The sequence below is a fragment of the Epinephelus lanceolatus genome, chromosome 8, assembly GCF_041903045.1.
Source record: "Epinephelus lanceolatus isolate andai-2023 chromosome 8, ASM4190304v1, whole genome shotgun sequence".
NCBI classification, from domain to species: domain Eukaryota; kingdom Metazoa; phylum Chordata; class Actinopteri; order Perciformes; family Serranidae; genus Epinephelus; species Epinephelus lanceolatus.
In genome coordinates this window covers 27617008-27634595 of record NC_135741.1, presented here as the reverse complement: position 1 = coordinate 27634595, position 17588 = coordinate 27617008, and the positions used below count along the sequence as shown (strand labels likewise).

The window sequence follows — 17588 nt, the reverse complement described above, 5'->3', positions numbered from 1 at the left end:
CTGTTGAGAGGGGTTTAGGACAGAGAGCTGCAAGAGGAGGGTATGTTTTTTAAATCTAATTCTAATTCTAATTCTAATTTGCTTTTTTTGCCTTTTATCCCGGCTTTACTGATGGCTTTGTTCTATTCAGTACCAGCCTCCTGTAACTGAAAACAGCTGAATTGAATTTAGCCGTCATTCATTTTATTATTTGTGTTTTCCCTACTGTGACATATCACATTTTCAGTGAAAGGGGGCAATTAGAAGGGGAGCAAAGGCACCAATATTAATATGTTCAATTTGTATTTGTGTGTTTTTAACTGCAGATACCTGCTGCATTACATTTCCATAACAACCAGGTCCATTTTTTGTGTGTGCAGTGAGTGGCACAGTGAAAAACAGGTTCAGTTGTACCCACAACACTTCATTCTCCTCCAATCACAAAACTAGTTGGAGTGATGTCACTCAGCCCACATGCATGGCCCGCTTGCACACAAAGAAGGAGCCACACTCACACATTTTTGAGTCATTTTAACACCCCACTCTGCAGCTCTATGTTTTCAGCCACTTGCAGCTCATTATACTGGTTGCCTGGTACATGTACGCTTCAGTCCCGATGGCTCTCACTGACCCCACATATTATAACTGGCAGCCAGTCCTAGCTCATAAACTCACAGAAGCTGATTTTATGCTGCCTGTCTGGTGTGAAATGAGCAGCTTGCTGAAGTAAACAAATGACTGGCGAAGAAAACGACCCAGACTCATTTTCTCAGGAGATAGTTTTGGAGACTTTATGCCCCCTAGTGGTCAGAAATCTCTTAATGCTGCTTTAAAATTGACAAGAAAAAAAACAACCAGAAGTACTGACGCCTTTGCTACATAGGTTAGCATCTGGACTTTCTCATAGACAGTTTCCTTTATCTGTCTCTCTGAAAAGCAGAAACATGTTCCTGTCTATGTTGTCAGCTAAATAATACATACTACCGTGGAGGAAAAACACAAACCTTCTCATCTAAACCACAATAATATTATTTATTTTGTTAACATTTAAAAATGTGTCCTATTGGTGCTTGCTGTCAGAGTGTCATGGCAGCTGTTTGCAAATGAAATGATATATTGTATTATTTTGTTAGAATGATATGTAATTGAATGGTACTATCCTGCTGTTGTAGATACCAATTAGACTTTGAAGAAACACACAAAGAAAGACAGAAAATCCCAGCAGTGTTTCAGTTTTTCACAGAGACTGCTGATGAAAGACACCTGTAAAAAGAAATGCAGCATATCCTAACTGTTAGTATGAAATTGGAAGGAGCTACTGGTTCTGTAAGTATTTCTTTACTACTGTGAAAAGAAAAATATAGCATTCCGACATAGCATTTAGTAAGTGTCTGACCCTCAAAAACTCTTGATGCGTGAAAGAGAGTTATGCCATCTTTTTAAGAGTGAGTCCCGCTGATGATTGAAATCATCTAAGCCATGAAAATGTTGCAGCTGTAAAAATGAACATGACTTTTACTTCAGGAACCCTGGATGCCCAAAACAGCTCCAGTTTGCAACTCTACCACTGTTAATTTGGTTGGGAGAACTACCTGTGGCCAAATATTGCTTATTGCAGCTTTGATATTCCACTTTATGACAAAGTCTGCATGCTGCACCAAATTACACACAATTTCCCCACAATTCAGTATCAGGTTTAGTTCATGTTTTAATGATCTGGACTAGAATCAAAATAAAGTTCTGTTGGTCTTGGCTATAGACACTCTATACACTCTTTGGCTGTACACCTTCCCTTTGTAATTATAGGCTGCATGTGAGCCAGGAGGACCTGAGCAAATAAATCTGCAAGTGTAATTTAGAAATTAGCTTCCTGCTTACTTTTGTTGTCTCAACCTGGGAGAAATGCCTCATGAAGAAAATATAAATGACCCATGATGCTCAATTTATGGCCCTTCGACCACTTTTTAATTTGCAATGAAAATAAATTGATTCACACTGGGATTTAATTTTATTTTATTTATTTATGTTTGCACCAAGCAGTACAGTACGCTACGGTTCAGATCGGTTTGGTACACTTTTTTTCCATCTCCACTGCAAAAAGTTGTGGATGGTACCAATGGAACTGTTCCGTACCATCCCCATTTTTGGTCCCCCCTCTGTTGGGGTACCTCACACACAGATCTGGTACTAAAAGGTGGAGCTGTGAACACTGCAGTCTGATTGGTCAATAGCCGACGGTCACTCTGCTCAGGGCTGAGCTGTGCCTGGTTTTGAGGTTCATGTAACCACTGTTCATACTGTGGAGAGTTTAATTAGTAGACGTTAACAATAGAAATGAAGGCTGTTTTGCTGCCTCTTGCAGCAGCTGGAGTAAAAAAAAAAAACTTAATTCACTGAGCTGAGTGCTGGTGACTTTTAAGGTGGAAAGTTATCTTGTTATGTTACTCAATGCATAAGGTGACGATGTGACTCCATCAACACACCTTAATATTCCTTATAACAAGTTCGACCATCACTTTAGTTTTTATAGGACATACACTTTAGCAATGAGTGGATCTTCGAGCATTTTTATATATTAATTTCAGCCTGGTTATGTGAACGCATATATTCTGATCCTCACCGCGTCTGACTACAGCAACACTTAACCCCTGAGCTTGCCTTAGGGGAACTATATCTGCAAACCCGCAATTTTTAAATATCCCTTGGAGAGAGACTCTCACTGCAGCCTGTTTTATTTTGTTCTTAAAATGTTGGCGTGCAGCCTCGTTCTGTGGACGATAAGCGAGGCGCAGACTTCCATCTGTGTCACCTGTAATGAGGAAATATAGTGAGTGACAACAACCCCGCCCACATTTAAGAGTTGGCTACTGTTTGCGTGGTGGAAACGCTAGGGTCTAGGTACCATGTCTGAAGGGTTACTTTTGGTTCCAAAGGTACCATACCTGAACTGTTTGGTGGAAACGAGTCTTTATTCATGTATTTATTCCTTTTTTTTATGTTGGTGAAGGAACCCTGGACCCCCTGACAAATCTTCAAATCCTAGAAACGCCCCTGCGTACACCTTACTTGTGTGGGGCTGCTGCTACTGGATTTGCCTCTTTGACAAAGAAGAGTGAGGACAGCAGATGTCGAAAGGTTGAAGACAGGTTGTTCATTTATTCTATGCGCTAATATTATTATGGTTTATTTATTAATTGGCCTTAGCAGAAAAATAAAGTGCCCTCCGGACAAACTGCCCTACATCCCCTGGCAGTTAGTGAATCACGGAGTCTCACTGTCTCTTTGTAATATCGCGGTCTGACGCAGGAGGGCGTAGTTCTCCGCCAGGTGCGTCTTCCTCCCCTCCCGCACCTTCCCATCCCAGCGCTGCTGGTTGTGGCTGCTCCATCGCCTCCTCCTCGCCGCCGTGCAGCCCACTTCTTCTTCGCAGGGGGAGCTGACTTGATGCGCATAATAAATCATCTCTGCAAGATTTCCTTTCAAGCCCAATTTCAGACCTACGCGTGTTGGATTTGAGAGCGTAAACACAGGCGAGAGTCGAGCCTCTTAACTGGGGATGTTTCAAATGTGATTCAGCACGGCAAACAACGTGGGTGTTGTGTGTGTGCGTGTGTGTGAGTGCGTGTGTGTGTGTGTATGTTGTTTTTTTTGTTTTGTTTTTTTGGTGGGGAGTGGAGGAGAAGGGGGAGAGCAGCGATATGAAACGCGTGTGTTTATGCCTCCTGCGCTACCCGTTATCTCTGACTGACCACCGGCTCAATTTTTCACCTGTATGAACGACCTTGCGATTGTGACCGAATTTTTTCCTAAAAAGGGGGTTTCCATGGAAGATCAATGTGTCGCTTTTTCCGTGAGGGCTGAATTTGGTTCCTGCTGGTCTCAAGATATTTCAAGATAAGAGGTAAGACAAAAAAAAATAGCCCATGAGCGCGTTTGGCAATTGTGAACGTGCACAAATACAGAAAGCTAAATTATTTACTCAGTGATATTTATATGTTCAAATATTCATCCACGCTAACAGGCTCACATGTCGGCCTGTCTTGCCTGCTGTCCCGAATTGGCCCATCAATTCCTAATGCCGTTTATTATTTGATCATAATTGTTGAGGCTGGAGTAACGTGACGTGCCCTCCCAACTGCAGCCAATTCCTCCACACTGCTTAGTCTGATTTTGTAGGAGCATGCATTCAAGACACACTTTGATATTTTGTTTAAAAATAAGGAGTTGGCTCAGCCGTGCCTTTCTTTGTCAAACTGCTGTGGAGATGCTGTTACATCACTCACATGGTGGTATTTTAGCCTCTAACTGCTCTCGTGGTTCCTACCTGGTGTGGTGCCAGCCACACTGCAGCCTGGCTCCACTTCACCTTACCCGCTGAATTGTGGAGCTACAGGCCACCACTGATACATTTTAGGACTAAATCAAACCTTGGGTGGACCTGCATGCACAGAATGCAGAAAAAGACTGCAAAAATGTATTCAAGTGTTACCAAGGACCCTTTTCCAAAGGCAAAAAATACCTTGAGCAAACCTTGACAAGTGTCACGGCAATGATTGTCTGCATGCCTCTTGAGATACAGTAAGTGTGAAAGGTGCACACACACACACACACACACACACACACACACACATACACACTATTTCTACCCTGCAACATTCACCAGGTAATTGCATACTGGTATGCCACAGTGTCAGCTGGAATATCTATGATGAATGCAGCTAAGGCCTTCAAAGTAAGTACACTCCCACTCTGCCAGCTGGGCTATTTGTTCAACCAGCGTGTTACTTGGATGCAGGCAGAGTGTGATGGAGGTGGTAGATATCGTGATTATACATTATTTAACCCAGTGGTGTCTTGGTACAGGAAGGTACCCTCCGTGATTGAGAGTGATTCACCCTGTAAAGCTTTTCTCACCACCTTCTATCACCGTCATCGTTAGCACCATTATCCATGAGAGCAAGCTGTGAGTTTGTATGTGTGGGTGCCCACGTTCTTCATGTTTGTGCATGTGTATGAAGATGTCTTATACAGTGTGTACATGCGAAACCGCCAAGCGATCCGCTCTGTGTCAAATCACTGATAGAATTCTGACTCTCAGTATTTTGCATTTGTAAATGATTTATTGGCTCTGCATTAAAAAAGAGGAAGACATTGCATCAGGTGTTACACAGTGCCATCCCTGACAGAACCCCATTACAAATGCAAACCATAACATGCAAAGTCGACAGTAGTGTAATACCCACTGTACCTTCCACACACCAATCCTCAGTCCTGAGGTGCCAGCAGTTTGCACACTGTGGGCCTATCACTGAGGTATGGCATGCAGGAGTCGTCTTGAGAGGAAGCATACCAATCCAATTTTGCAGACTTTCGGGGAAGAAAAAGGACCGAGCAAACATGAAAGGTAGGGAAGAAAATTCTGGCTGAGACCCCACGTGTCTGATTTGACATCCAGGCAGCTGACAAACAATTAGACCCTCCATAAGTAGCGCTCTGAACCAGGCTCGCCCCGGGATTAGGCCACAAATGAGCTGCACATCACGGCTTATGTCTTCTAAATGGAAAGCGAGCGTGTGTGTGTGTGTGTGGAGGCAGGGTGTTATACGTGTTGTACACGGTGAGAAAGTGAGTTTGGTTGTGTAGGTGTGTGTGGGTTGTGTGACATTTAGCAGATTGGTGTTATTATCTGTCTCTGCCCTTAATATATCTTGAACACCTCTTGAAGAAATTTGTGATTCTGTATGTGTGCAGACCTGCTTATTCATGTGCATGCTTGTATGCAGGTACACACTATTGTACACTGATCTGCATACACTCTGCACACTTGGATGTGTGTGTAACTGCTCACTTCATTGCTGTGTTATTGCTGGTTCTCTGTTGTGTGTATGTTTGACATTTCATAATTGCATCATTACTCGCTCAGTCTCCTCCTGCAAGAAGTGGGTGCATCGCAATTTGCAGCACATGCTACAAGCAGACAGACACACTTGCCCTTGATTATGGACCTGGGTGGAATGGCTTCCTCATCAGGCTGTCTTGATTCACCCCAGCATGTGGGGAGACACATGCTGCTGTGGGTGAATCTAATTGATTGGATGACACCCAATTCCCAGGTCCAAGTCTCCTCAGGCAGCCAGAGTGAATCCGTCCAAGTGAAGGATGAGCTTAGGCGTTGGTCGCCCCCCTAATAGATTGGCATGGGCTTCTTCCCATATGCCTCTGGTATCACCCTCAGACATCTCTGGGTGCAAGTTGGCCAAAGCGCAGGGCACAAAGTGGCACCGCCTGGATCTTCACTGATCAGAAATGTGAGAATGGACACAAGTAATGAGACACATCCTGCACCAAAACCCACATCCATTTTTATCACGTTCCCCGTCTTCTCCTGGTGGGTGATTAAAAAACATGATGTCGAAAGCCGGATAAAAATATCCGGGGGTTCGTAGAGTTTGGTGTTTTACAACAAAATTCTTGTTCCAACAGGTCAAGCTCCCCTCTCTCGGAGAACACGAGTGCCATTTCAAAGCTTATTGGATGAAAGTCTCATTTGCCCTTGGCTGCCAAAGATGACGTTGCCATGGAAACAGCTTCTACTGTTATCAATCATCGACTGTCTGGCAGGTAAACCACCTTTTATATATGAGTAATGATCCTTTCACGTTTGGGCATTTACAGTTGCGGGGATGATGGCTGAAGAGCCGAAAATCATGTCAGTGTCAGCGATGATAGGATGGGCCGAATTTAAAGGGCCACTCCTCAGTATTGACTTCCATTCACAACACAGGCACAATGCTCTTAATCTTTCTCCTCACCGCTCTGTGATTGTAACCTGATGAAGAGGTATGCACTGTTGTGTTCTCGTCTTTTAACATTTTCCTTGACTTCATTAACACATAACTCGGCAGAGCACAAGCGTGATAACCTCTATTGCTTCTCTAAAGTCAAAACAAATTAATTTTCTTTCACATAGTGTACAAATTTCCGAGTGAATGATTGCCTTTTATCAAATGGAAACGCAATTATTTTTAATTGCTGGAAAACATTTCTATAAAGTGCTTTTAATATTATTCAACTTGTTATTATTTCGGAAGAATCTGCACTTTACGACCTCTCAAGATAATTTCAAACACGCTGAATCACTTCCCGTGTTTAGTAATGTCCAATCTCCCATTTTGAAAGAGCCTCCCTGTTAAACCCCAATATCCCATTTCCTCCAGAAGAATGGGGCATTATGGCGGCCGAACTCAATCAAAATGGCACTTTTTTCCCCTGCCATTATGCTCAGGCTGTTACTGTTGCTCTGACAGATTGTCTGGACAGTGGATCATACCATGGTCCAAGATGGAGGATGGAGCCAGGTGACTTGTTCATTCCTGTCGACTCCATAGAAGAGGAAGCCACTCTGACCTGTGATGCAAAGGGAACGCCACCTCCTCAGTACAGGTAAGGGCGCACTCACATCAAAGTGTGGGTTAGGATTTAGATAAAGACTCGTTATTTGATAGTTTTAATTTATTTTTTAACTAGTAATCCCAAACTCTGTCTTGAAACTGAGGCCTAGTCCACACGAGCACGGCTATTTTTAAAACTGAACTTTTTTGGCCTCCACTTTTTAAAAAATCTGCGTCCATACGAGCAGTGTAATAAAAATACTTCCGTCCACATGACACCGCAAATTCCACTATCAAGCAATGTAATACACATGCCAAAGCAATACGTGGCGATATAACTCCTAACTGTAAGGCCACTGTAGCCAATCAGAAGGCAGTAAAACGTCAGTACCGGAAAAACAACAAGCGCGAAGTATCAATATAATATATATATATATATATATATATATATATATATATATATATATATATATATACATTATATATAATCAATATGCTGCTAAATAGCAGCAGTATTTGTTTAGGTCGATCCTCAAATCGTCTCTCGCACACACTGGATCGGGTAATAACACAGTTGTTTTCTGTTTACGTCGCACACTGTGACGTCATACAATGGGACGAGACAAAATAACTGAGGTTATCCTGTCCACACATGACTGCTGACACTGGACTTTTCCAAAAAGTTCACCCTGGACTCCGGTTACAGATAACTCCGGTTACAGGGGCCCAAAACTGTGGTTACGTGTGGATGAAAGGCCAAACCGTGAGCAAAGAGTCACGGTTTTATAAATACCCGCATTGGTGTGGACAGCCCCTGGTTTATAAAAATTCAATTTGCAGCACAAACCATCAGCTTTTATTGCTTTTAACTTAAAGGCACTCAAGCGCCACATCAGCAGCACTTGCTATTTCTTTGTATCCTTTCTTTGTAGCTGTCAGTGTCAGAAGAGGACCTTGTTTAATGTGAAGTACTGTGATCACTGCAGGCAACATTACTTTTTGGATGTGTGGGACGTAAAATCAGTGTGAAATCCTTAAAAGTGATCAGCTTTTTGTACAATAAAAATCTGTATATATACACAAATACACGTATATACACTAGGGCTGGGCAATATATTGATATTATATTGATGTTGAGATATATAAGAATGGATATGGTCTTAGATTTTGGACATCATGATACTGATAGCGTGTATTTTCCTGGTTTGAAAGGCTGCATTACAGTAAAGTGTAACTGTAACTGTCTGAACTTACCTTGATTCTAACTGTTTTATTTTCCTGTACCCACTTCAGTCATTATATCCGCATTTCTTCTGTATATCATACACACATATATAAGGGCCTTTCAGCTTCCCATTAATATAAAGCCCATTTCAGTCATTCACACAGCTCTAAATAAGGATATATAAAGCTTTTTCACATGGAACAGGCGGGTGCTTGCTCCCCTTTCATTTTCTCCACATTAGACTGAAATGCACACTGACAAACAAAGCAGTGGTGTCATTATGCCTTTACTAATTCATATTGACTAACACGCCGGCAATCTGCCTCTTGTCTCGCCAGATATTATCTTAGCGACACACGTGTAGCATCTTAATGCATCTTTGAATCTCCTCTTTTAAAACGCGGTGAGACCAATGCAGGTTGCTAGACACCAGTTGGCACCAACAGGCATTGATTACAAGTGTCTTTGGCGTTCAACGGTGGAATTACTGCGGCACAGCCAGCACAGATGAGCTGAATGATAGTGGTGTGGAGTGCGTACGCTCATTATTTCAGGCTTTTCACATTCCCCGCCTAAGACCAGGTATTGCCATGAACTGATTAAAGGTGAGATGAGCATGTTTAACGTGGTGTCTTGTCAAGCTGGCTGTGCGGGGCTCTGCAAGCCCTCAGCACCTCTCTGGCTCTTCTCTTGAAGTGTAAATAGGCTCACACTGCTCCCTCCCCCATCCTCTCTTTTCTCCCACCTCCTTTCCTCTGCCAGTCCTGTCACTCACAAAGAGATGAGACTTCCATAGTATGCACAATGTAGCAGCATAATAACTCATAGGAGAAAACCATATCTTGAACGAAAAAGCATCTTCTCCACAGCGGGGCGTAAAAGTGATGCAGTTTTTTTTGCTTAAATCCAAACAGAGGGTGACTTGCCTAACCTTTACTTGACCTGAAGTTTGAAGTCTGTGGCTCTGGGCTGCAGGATGATCCAGAATACTCCACTTTTTCAGTGGTCAGATGGTCAGACGACATGTGTTCACAAAATGAGTCTCAAGCAGAGTAATTCAGTTTCGGAGTTGCTATTCAATCACCTGCCCAATGTTCAGGGCACCACTGAACAGCAGAGGCACTTCAGAGCAGGTCAGAAAGAGGTGAAAGTGGTGACTCTGGGATAAAGAGTAGAATGCACTCAAGTGGACACAAACATGCACATATCACTAGCCTATACAATCCTATAGGTATTCATCACTCACACAGTCTCTTAAACTGTATAGCCTTAGGGTTAACCTCAGTGCATACCGAAACGCAGCTATCAAGTATAAGTGTCTAGAGTATGGCAGCAAGCACTCATCGACATTCAGTGGTTTTCGATATTCTTTAAGAAATTATTTCGGAGGTTAGACTTGAAAGCTTTTGGAAAGTTGGCCATTATGGCCTCCACGTCTTTCATTTCCACTTAAGGGAAGTAAAATAGCAGAATGTGGCTGAAGGAAAGAAATTGTTATTTTCAGTGCTTTGAGAAAAATGATGGAACATTCTTGAAAAGTGCTCTGTCCTTGAACCCATCAATGCTCCATTTTTGAATAGCATTTAAAAAGAGATAGACAAGAGCGTTGTGGTGGCAGGGAAAGAAAGTCTTTTTCTTGCTGAATAATGGGTCTTATTTAAATCAATGAATTAACCTCATGTTTTCAGGTGTTTCATTTATTTGATAGCACTATCTGAACCTGCTGAGCAAAGTGTTATTGTTTTAAGTTCCTGCACCTGCTAAGTGTGGTAAGGCTGTAATGGAAGGTGAAAAGGAGCATAAAAGGCACCCTTTGTTACATCAGCTCACTGTTACCTCTTGCCAAGTGCTAATGTTTTGTCCTAATGAGAAGTCAAAGGTGGAATAATGTCACATTATGTAAATATAATGTGAAGGAGAAGAGGTGATTATGGCGAAGACTGATGATAATATCTGGGATGGCTTCTAAAACCTTTATCTTCTGCTTCCCTTAAATAGCAGTAGACAGCTTTGTGTATGATACTCTGAGATTAAACTTTAATGATCCCTGCGGGGGAAAATGGGATAGCTGCAGCAGCAAATAGTGGAAGAGCAAAATAAAGAAAAATAGAATAGAAAGATACAACATAAATAAGAAATGTGAATTTAAGGGTTATATAAACAATATCCAATAATACATGAGCATGTTATAGCATTATGGATTACAGAATTACTACATTACAGGGACAGAACAATATGCGGCAATTATGGAGTGTCCAGCATATGATAAGTAGAAGAATAAAATTAGGGCTGGGCGCAATTTATCTTCATACAACGGTTCGTATGATACCTAACAAATGACATTGCATCCTCAGTGTACAGTTACGTCAGTCAGATTTAGGCAAGTAAAGTCACGTAGGTTAGGTTTAGGAAAAGAAACATGGTGATGACATACCTTAAAACAACTCAAAGTTTACTTTGTTCGAACACCGCTCTCCTTTTGTTTGACCCATCCACCACCCCAACTCGCCTCCATACATGGAGTTTTGGTCTTTACACCACCTCCTTCTTTTTTTCCCATCAACGCATTTGTCCCATGATTCCAGCCTTCTCGATTACATGGCTCATGATTATGTGTGTTATATACGAATTATGGTGCATCATCTTTGTAGGTAGAAATACAAACACGGCACGGTTTGATCCCTGCGGTTAACAGTGGTTAGCAGTGTCGCCTCACAGCAAGAGGGTTCCTGGTTCAAACCCAGGGTGTGAGAGCCCTTCTATGTGGAGTATGCATGTTCTCCCATGTCAGCGTGGGTTTTCTCCGGGTACTCCGGCTTCCTCCCACAGTCCAATGACACGCAGGTTAATTGGTGACTCTGAATTGCCCGTAGGTGTGAATGTGAGTGTGAATGGTTGTCTGTCTCTATGTGTCAGCCCTGTGATAGTCTGGCGACCTGTCCAGTGTGTACGCCACCTCTCGCCCAATGTCAGCTGGGATAAGCTCCATATTTATCATATTAATATGACAAACACCAATTAAATTTAGGACTGGAATAATATAATCAGTTGCTTTTTCCGTTCATGACATATATTTTGCTGCTGTAGTAAAATGGCTGAAGTGAAATGAACAGCCTGAAAACTTTATGTTACTAGATAAAACAGATGTTGACAAACTTTTCCTTTGGGGATATAGTTCACAGTTGAAAAAAGATAATAAATCGTTATATATTTTATTGCAATACTCAGCAATGATCGTGATAATATTGTATCGTGGATACTCTGGTGATTTCTACCCCTAATATTTACACAGTATGATTTTTGATAAATCATTATCAGTGATGTGGATATAATGAGTAAATGGGTGAAGGCAAACAGTAGAGAACAGCTAGAACAGTCTAGTAAGCTCAGAAAATGACATCACTTTACTGTAACGCAGACTATAAAACCAGGACAAGACAACACAGCGATGTTACATTATCTAAAATATGAGACGATGCCAATTTTAATATCCCAATATCAATATAATATTGAAATATTGCTCAGTCGCACATGCATTCATGCAGTTTTTAAAAATGTGAGTTGAGGAGAATTTCAGTATATTTATGTTTGACAGTAGCAGACACTCTATCAACTGTCTTCTCCAACTCTGTGTGACTTCAGAAAGTAGTTTTGTTCCAAACTTTGGAAGAAAGTTGAAACACAGCAGGGAAATAAATTTCAAAAATCACAGCCGTGAGGTTTGTGCTGTTCCTGCTTCAACCTGCGAGCCTGCGAATTCCTCGACACCAGCACAAATGTACAGTGTATTATTCCTGCTTGGAGTGAGGTACTACAGTGAGTTGTGTTCTCCGCTCACCTCCTGTCAGACCACCTTGGTTGGTGGAGAGAAGCGGACAGTGCATTTTGCCAGGGACTGATGGTGTCTTTGCCCTCACAGATGGTCATTGAATGGGACTCTCATAAATCTGGGTCTGGATCGCCGGCGGCGTCTGTCTGGGGGCAACCTCATTATAAGCAGTCTGGACCGCTACCAGGATGTAGGAATGTACCAGTGTATGGCGTTCAACACTGTAGGAGCTATCCTCAGCAGGAGAGCCAGTCTGCAGTTTGCCTGTAAGTAGAAGTCAAGTTGTTTGTCACTTCTTTTTTTAATATTTATTTCAGTCTGCACAACATATATACAGTACAGGCCAAAAGTTTGGACACACCTTCTCATTCAATGCGTTTTCTTTATTTTCATGACTATTTACATTGTAGATTCTCACTGAAGGCATCAAAACTATGAATGAACACATGTGGAGTTATGTACTTAACAAAAAAAGGTGAAATAACTGAAAACATGTTTTATATTCTAGTTTCTTCAAAATAGCCACCCTTTGCTCTGATTACTGCTTTGCACACTCTTGGCATTCTCTCGATGAGCTTCAAGAGGTAGTCACCTGAAATGGTTTCCACTTCACAGGTGTGCCTTATCAGGGTTAATTAGTGGAATTTCTTGCTTTATCAATGGGGTTGGGACCATCAGTTGTGTTGTGCAGAAGTCAGGTTAATACACAGCCGACAGCCCTATTGGACAACTGTTAAAATTCATATTATGGCAAGAACCAATCAGCTAACTAAAGAAAAACGAGTGGCCATCATTACTTTAAGAAATGAAGGTCAGTCAGTCCAGAAAATTGCAAAAACTTTAAATGTGTCCCCAAGTGGAGTCGCAAAAACCATCAAGCGCTACAACGAAACTGGCACACATGAGGACCGAGCCAGGAAAGGAAGACCAAGAGTCACCTCTGCTTCTGAGGATAAGTTCATCCGAGTCACCAGCCTCAGAAATGGCAAGTTAACAGCAGCTCAGATCAGAGACCAGATGAATGCCACACAGAGTTCTAGCAGCAGACCCATCTCTAGAACAACTGTTAAGAGGAGACTGCGCCAATCAGGCCTTCATGGTCAAATAGCTGCTAGGAAACCACTGCTAAGGAGAGGCAACAAGCAGAAGAGATTTGTTTGGGCCAAGAAACACAAGGAATGGACATTAGACCAGTGGAAATCTGTGCTTTGGTCTGATGAGTCCAAATTTGAGATCTTTGGTTCCAAGCGCCGTGTCTTTGTGAGACGCAGAAAAGGTGAACGGATGGATTCCACATGCCTGGTTCCCACTGTGAAGCATGGAGGAGGAGGTGTGATGGTGTGGGGGTGTTTTGCTGGTGACACTGTTGGGGATTTATTCAAAATTGAAGGCACACTGAACCAGCATGGCTACCACAGCATCCTGCAGCAACATGCCTTCCCATCCGGTTTGCGTTTAGTTGGACGATCATTTATTTTTCAACAGGACAATGACCCCAAACACACCTCCAGGCTGTGTAAGGGCTATTTGACCAAGAAGGAGAGTGATGGAGTGCTGCGGCAGATGACCTGGCCTCCACAGTCACCGGACCTGAACCCAATCGAGATGGTTTGGGGTGAGCTGGACCGCAGAGTGAAGGCAAAGGGGCCAACAAGTGCTAAACACCTCTGGGAACTCCTTCAAGACTGTTGGAAAACCATTTCAGGTGACTACCTCTTGAAGCTCATCGAGAGAATGCCAAGAGTGTGCAAAGCAGTAATCAGAGCAAAGGGTGGCTATTTTGAAGAAACTAGAATATAAAACATGTTTTCAGTTATTTCACCTTTTTTTGTTAAGTACATAACTCCACACGTGTTCATTCATAGTTTTGATGCCTTCAGTGAGAATCTACAATGTAAATAGTCATGAAAATAAAGAAAACGCATTGAATGAGAAGGTGTGTCCAAACTTTTGGCCTGTACTGTATATATATATATATATATATATGTGTGTGTATATATATATATATATATATATATATATATATGTAGCCTCAACAGTTTATTTTTCAAATAAACTCATTGCTTCCATTAAATTGTCATGAGAAATTATACACTGACTTCAGACGATAGTGTGACCATGCTTTTGTGATAAAAATACAGATTCAATGGGCCTCATTCACAAACTGTGTATGCATAAATCTGTGCTTAAACCATTCATACCATCATTTAATCTGGGATTCATCAATATTTTCTTAACTGAATTTGTTTGTACTTTGCAAATCAAATTTAGAACTGCCTCAGACCATGCGTAAGCACTAATGATGAGGGCACGGCTGTCTTAACAATATTTAAAACCATTAGCTAACAAATGCATTGGCCAAATGTATTAAATATCTATGAAAATGATGCACTTTCATCCTATTCAGTGGTCATAATTAAAACATTCAGCAATAAAACATAGTGTTTCAGTATATAAGAGTGTCCATATTGAAATATAACAATATTTTCATGGCTTTCATTGACTTGGTCTATAATACTTGGGTACTCCCACCAATTTCTAGTGCAATGAAACTGTACATAAAGGATACAAAAGATTCTGATTGACGTCCAAGCAGCTGTTAAGATATCTTACATGCTGAAAGATACTGCAGCCCATGCCTTCAGAAAAGGGCGCATCTTCAGAGACTGACATGACATGTTTGCAGAGAGTGATGAACGGCTTGTCAGAGGTTTCTGACTGCCAAGACTTTGACTGATGTGTGATTTGTGTTAGAACACCACTTTCTCCAAGTCGACCAATAGTTGTAATTTAGGGCCATTAGTCGATTAGTTGCCCGCATGTTTACGATATTAATTTAATCATTGAATTCTATATTTTGGGCGGGGCAACACAATGGTTTGAGTTGAAGGTGTGAGAAAGAATAGTATCAGTAACATTGTTAACACTGTGCTACATTACAGAGAAATACAAAACAAGTGCACGTCACACACTGAGCGAGTCACCTGTTAATGACGCTGTCGGCAAAGCAGTAATGGTTGTGCTAAGTGGCTAATGGGCATGTAGCTACTTCCATGTTTCAGATGATACGTCATGTTTGTAGTCGACCAGTGAAGATGAGTTTACATATCACCTTGGGTTCGTCCTTCACCTTCTCACAATGATCCCACACTTTGGATTTCCTGCCCGACATGTTATTAACTAGCCTGTGTAATAACCGCAGGTACCAGCCCTGGAAATTAACCTGACTCCTGTCTGACTGCGGAGCGTGGCCACTTTCTGTGTCTGTCCTTTCAAATTAAATTCCCACATGGTTTTGATTTATTTTGACAAGGCGCAGCTCCTAGTAGAGATTCATGATTGTTTATTTATTTATTTTTCTGCGACTAAGTGACCAATGAAATCTCGCAGACTAATCAGGGCTCGACAGTGCGAGCGTTTCACTCGCATTTGCGACTAAAAATAGGTGTGTGCGAACTGTAAAAAATATTTAGGGGCACATGTGCGCATAAAAAAATCAGCTGAAGCAGCCTATATTTTTGTCAATAAAAAAATATGATAATCTAACTGCAAATGTTGGAGGAACTCCAGCCGCCTTCCATCTTCCCCGTGTGACACGGTTATGGGTGGTTTTCCAAGCCACTGTCGGCACAATGAATATCGTGCGCAACGCCAAGGGTAGCTGTGCCGCTTTGTCAGGCGTTGCTGCCCTCTCCATAGACAAATAATGGGACAGCCAGCGCAAAGCGGTTTTACAGCTGATCATGTGTAGAGGCCTTAGGGACCGTTCGCCACGGTACCGCTGCTGGGCAGGGTGGAAATAAAGCCCTTTTCACACAGAGCGCGCAAAGCGCAGACCTCCGCAGACGAACCCATTCATTGTATATGTGCTACTGCGGCGCAAGAGCGCACCGCTCTGCCGCCGAGCTGAGAGGCACGCGCGGCCAGCCTGCGCTCAAATTGAATTTTTTTTTAATTTCACCGCAACGCGCTGTGACGACACCTCGGTGCCGCGCATCCAATAGCAGAGAAGAGCCTGAAGTAGACCCGGAAGCGGTCACCATGGAGCTGTAGCTCCTGAACGAGCCTGTACTCCCCAAATCCTGTCCTCTGCGCCCTACCCCGCGGTGGGCACCGCGAAAGCTCTGTGTGAAAGAGGCTTAAGTCCTGCAGAGTTTCAGAGGACCTGGAGAATGTTTTAGGATAATATCATTATATAAGATAATCATATTGCAAAGATCATATATATAAGATAATAACATTAAAGACAAAATTAAATTGCAATACTTTTTCAAAACTTGATGATTTTACCTTTCTGTACATTTTGTATACAAATTCATTAAATAATTTTGCTTGTAAATGTCTATTTGCATCATGTTTATTACAGAAAACACATTATTTGATCAATTTACATTGTGCCCCTAAAGTTCTTTGTGCACTCCTTACTTTTTCAACTTAGGAGCACATGTGCTCCTTGGGAAAAAAGTTAGCGTCAAGCCCTGCTAATGACCTTTCTGATTGACTAACGTTTAGTCGACTATCAGGGGGCAGCCCTAGTAAAAATCATGAAAAGTTCTGGAAAAGTCATGAAGTTTTGTTGTGTGTAATAAATTGTTAAAGTAATCTGTAGATAACTTCCCAAGTGATGTAACATAATGTCAATTTATTTTCTTTAGCTATCAAGGTAACGTTGCTCTAATATGTGTCGATGCGTGACATTTCATTTACCATCACGTACGTTTCTCCATTTTTTTCCTGCACTCTGTCTCTCCTATCATGTACGCCAGATAGCTGAAGTTATGTTATGAAAAGAGTTTGAATCTGATATTTTTAAAAAATGCAATAAGAACAAAATTGGCCGGTGCGCACGTGTCATGAATCCGACAATGATTTTGCGCTCACAGTTATTTTGTGTGAAAAGTATGAACATTTCTATGCACATATTCAGGAATGAGGCCCAACTGATTAGTGTCCTAACAATTTTGAACTATCTCAAACATATTGTTAATTGCATAGAGGAGAACAAACCACAAGGCGAAAAAGGAAAACTATTAATGTTTAAATGGCTACACTTACAATTATATGCTTTGAACTTCTGATGTCAGGTATGTCACGTCAAATAATAAATGACAAACAACTTAGGACAGTCAAGGCTCACAGAGCACAGCCAAACAAAACGATCATT

The 17588-nt window shown here is 41.8% G+C and overlaps 1 protein-coding gene across 1 annotated transcript in view; it reads left to right on the top strand.

The window, feature by feature from the left end:
- Window positions 1-3280: 3280 nt before the first annotated feature.
- The window catches only part of cntn3a.2 (contactin 3a, tandem duplicate 2), a 54595-nt gene continuing 40287 nt past the window's right edge, over window positions 3281-17588 (top strand). Inside the window, exons 1-4 of the mRNA XM_033629560.2 lie at window positions 3281-3880; window positions 6463-6600; window positions 7287-7422; window positions 12515-12690. Coding sequence (XP_033485451.1) covers window positions 6546-6600; window positions 7287-7422; window positions 12515-12690 — 367 coding nt within the window. The 5' untranslated portion in view covers window positions 3281-3880; window positions 6463-6545. The remainder of the gene's footprint in view (window positions 3881-6462; window positions 6601-7286; window positions 7423-12514; window positions 12691-17588) is intronic.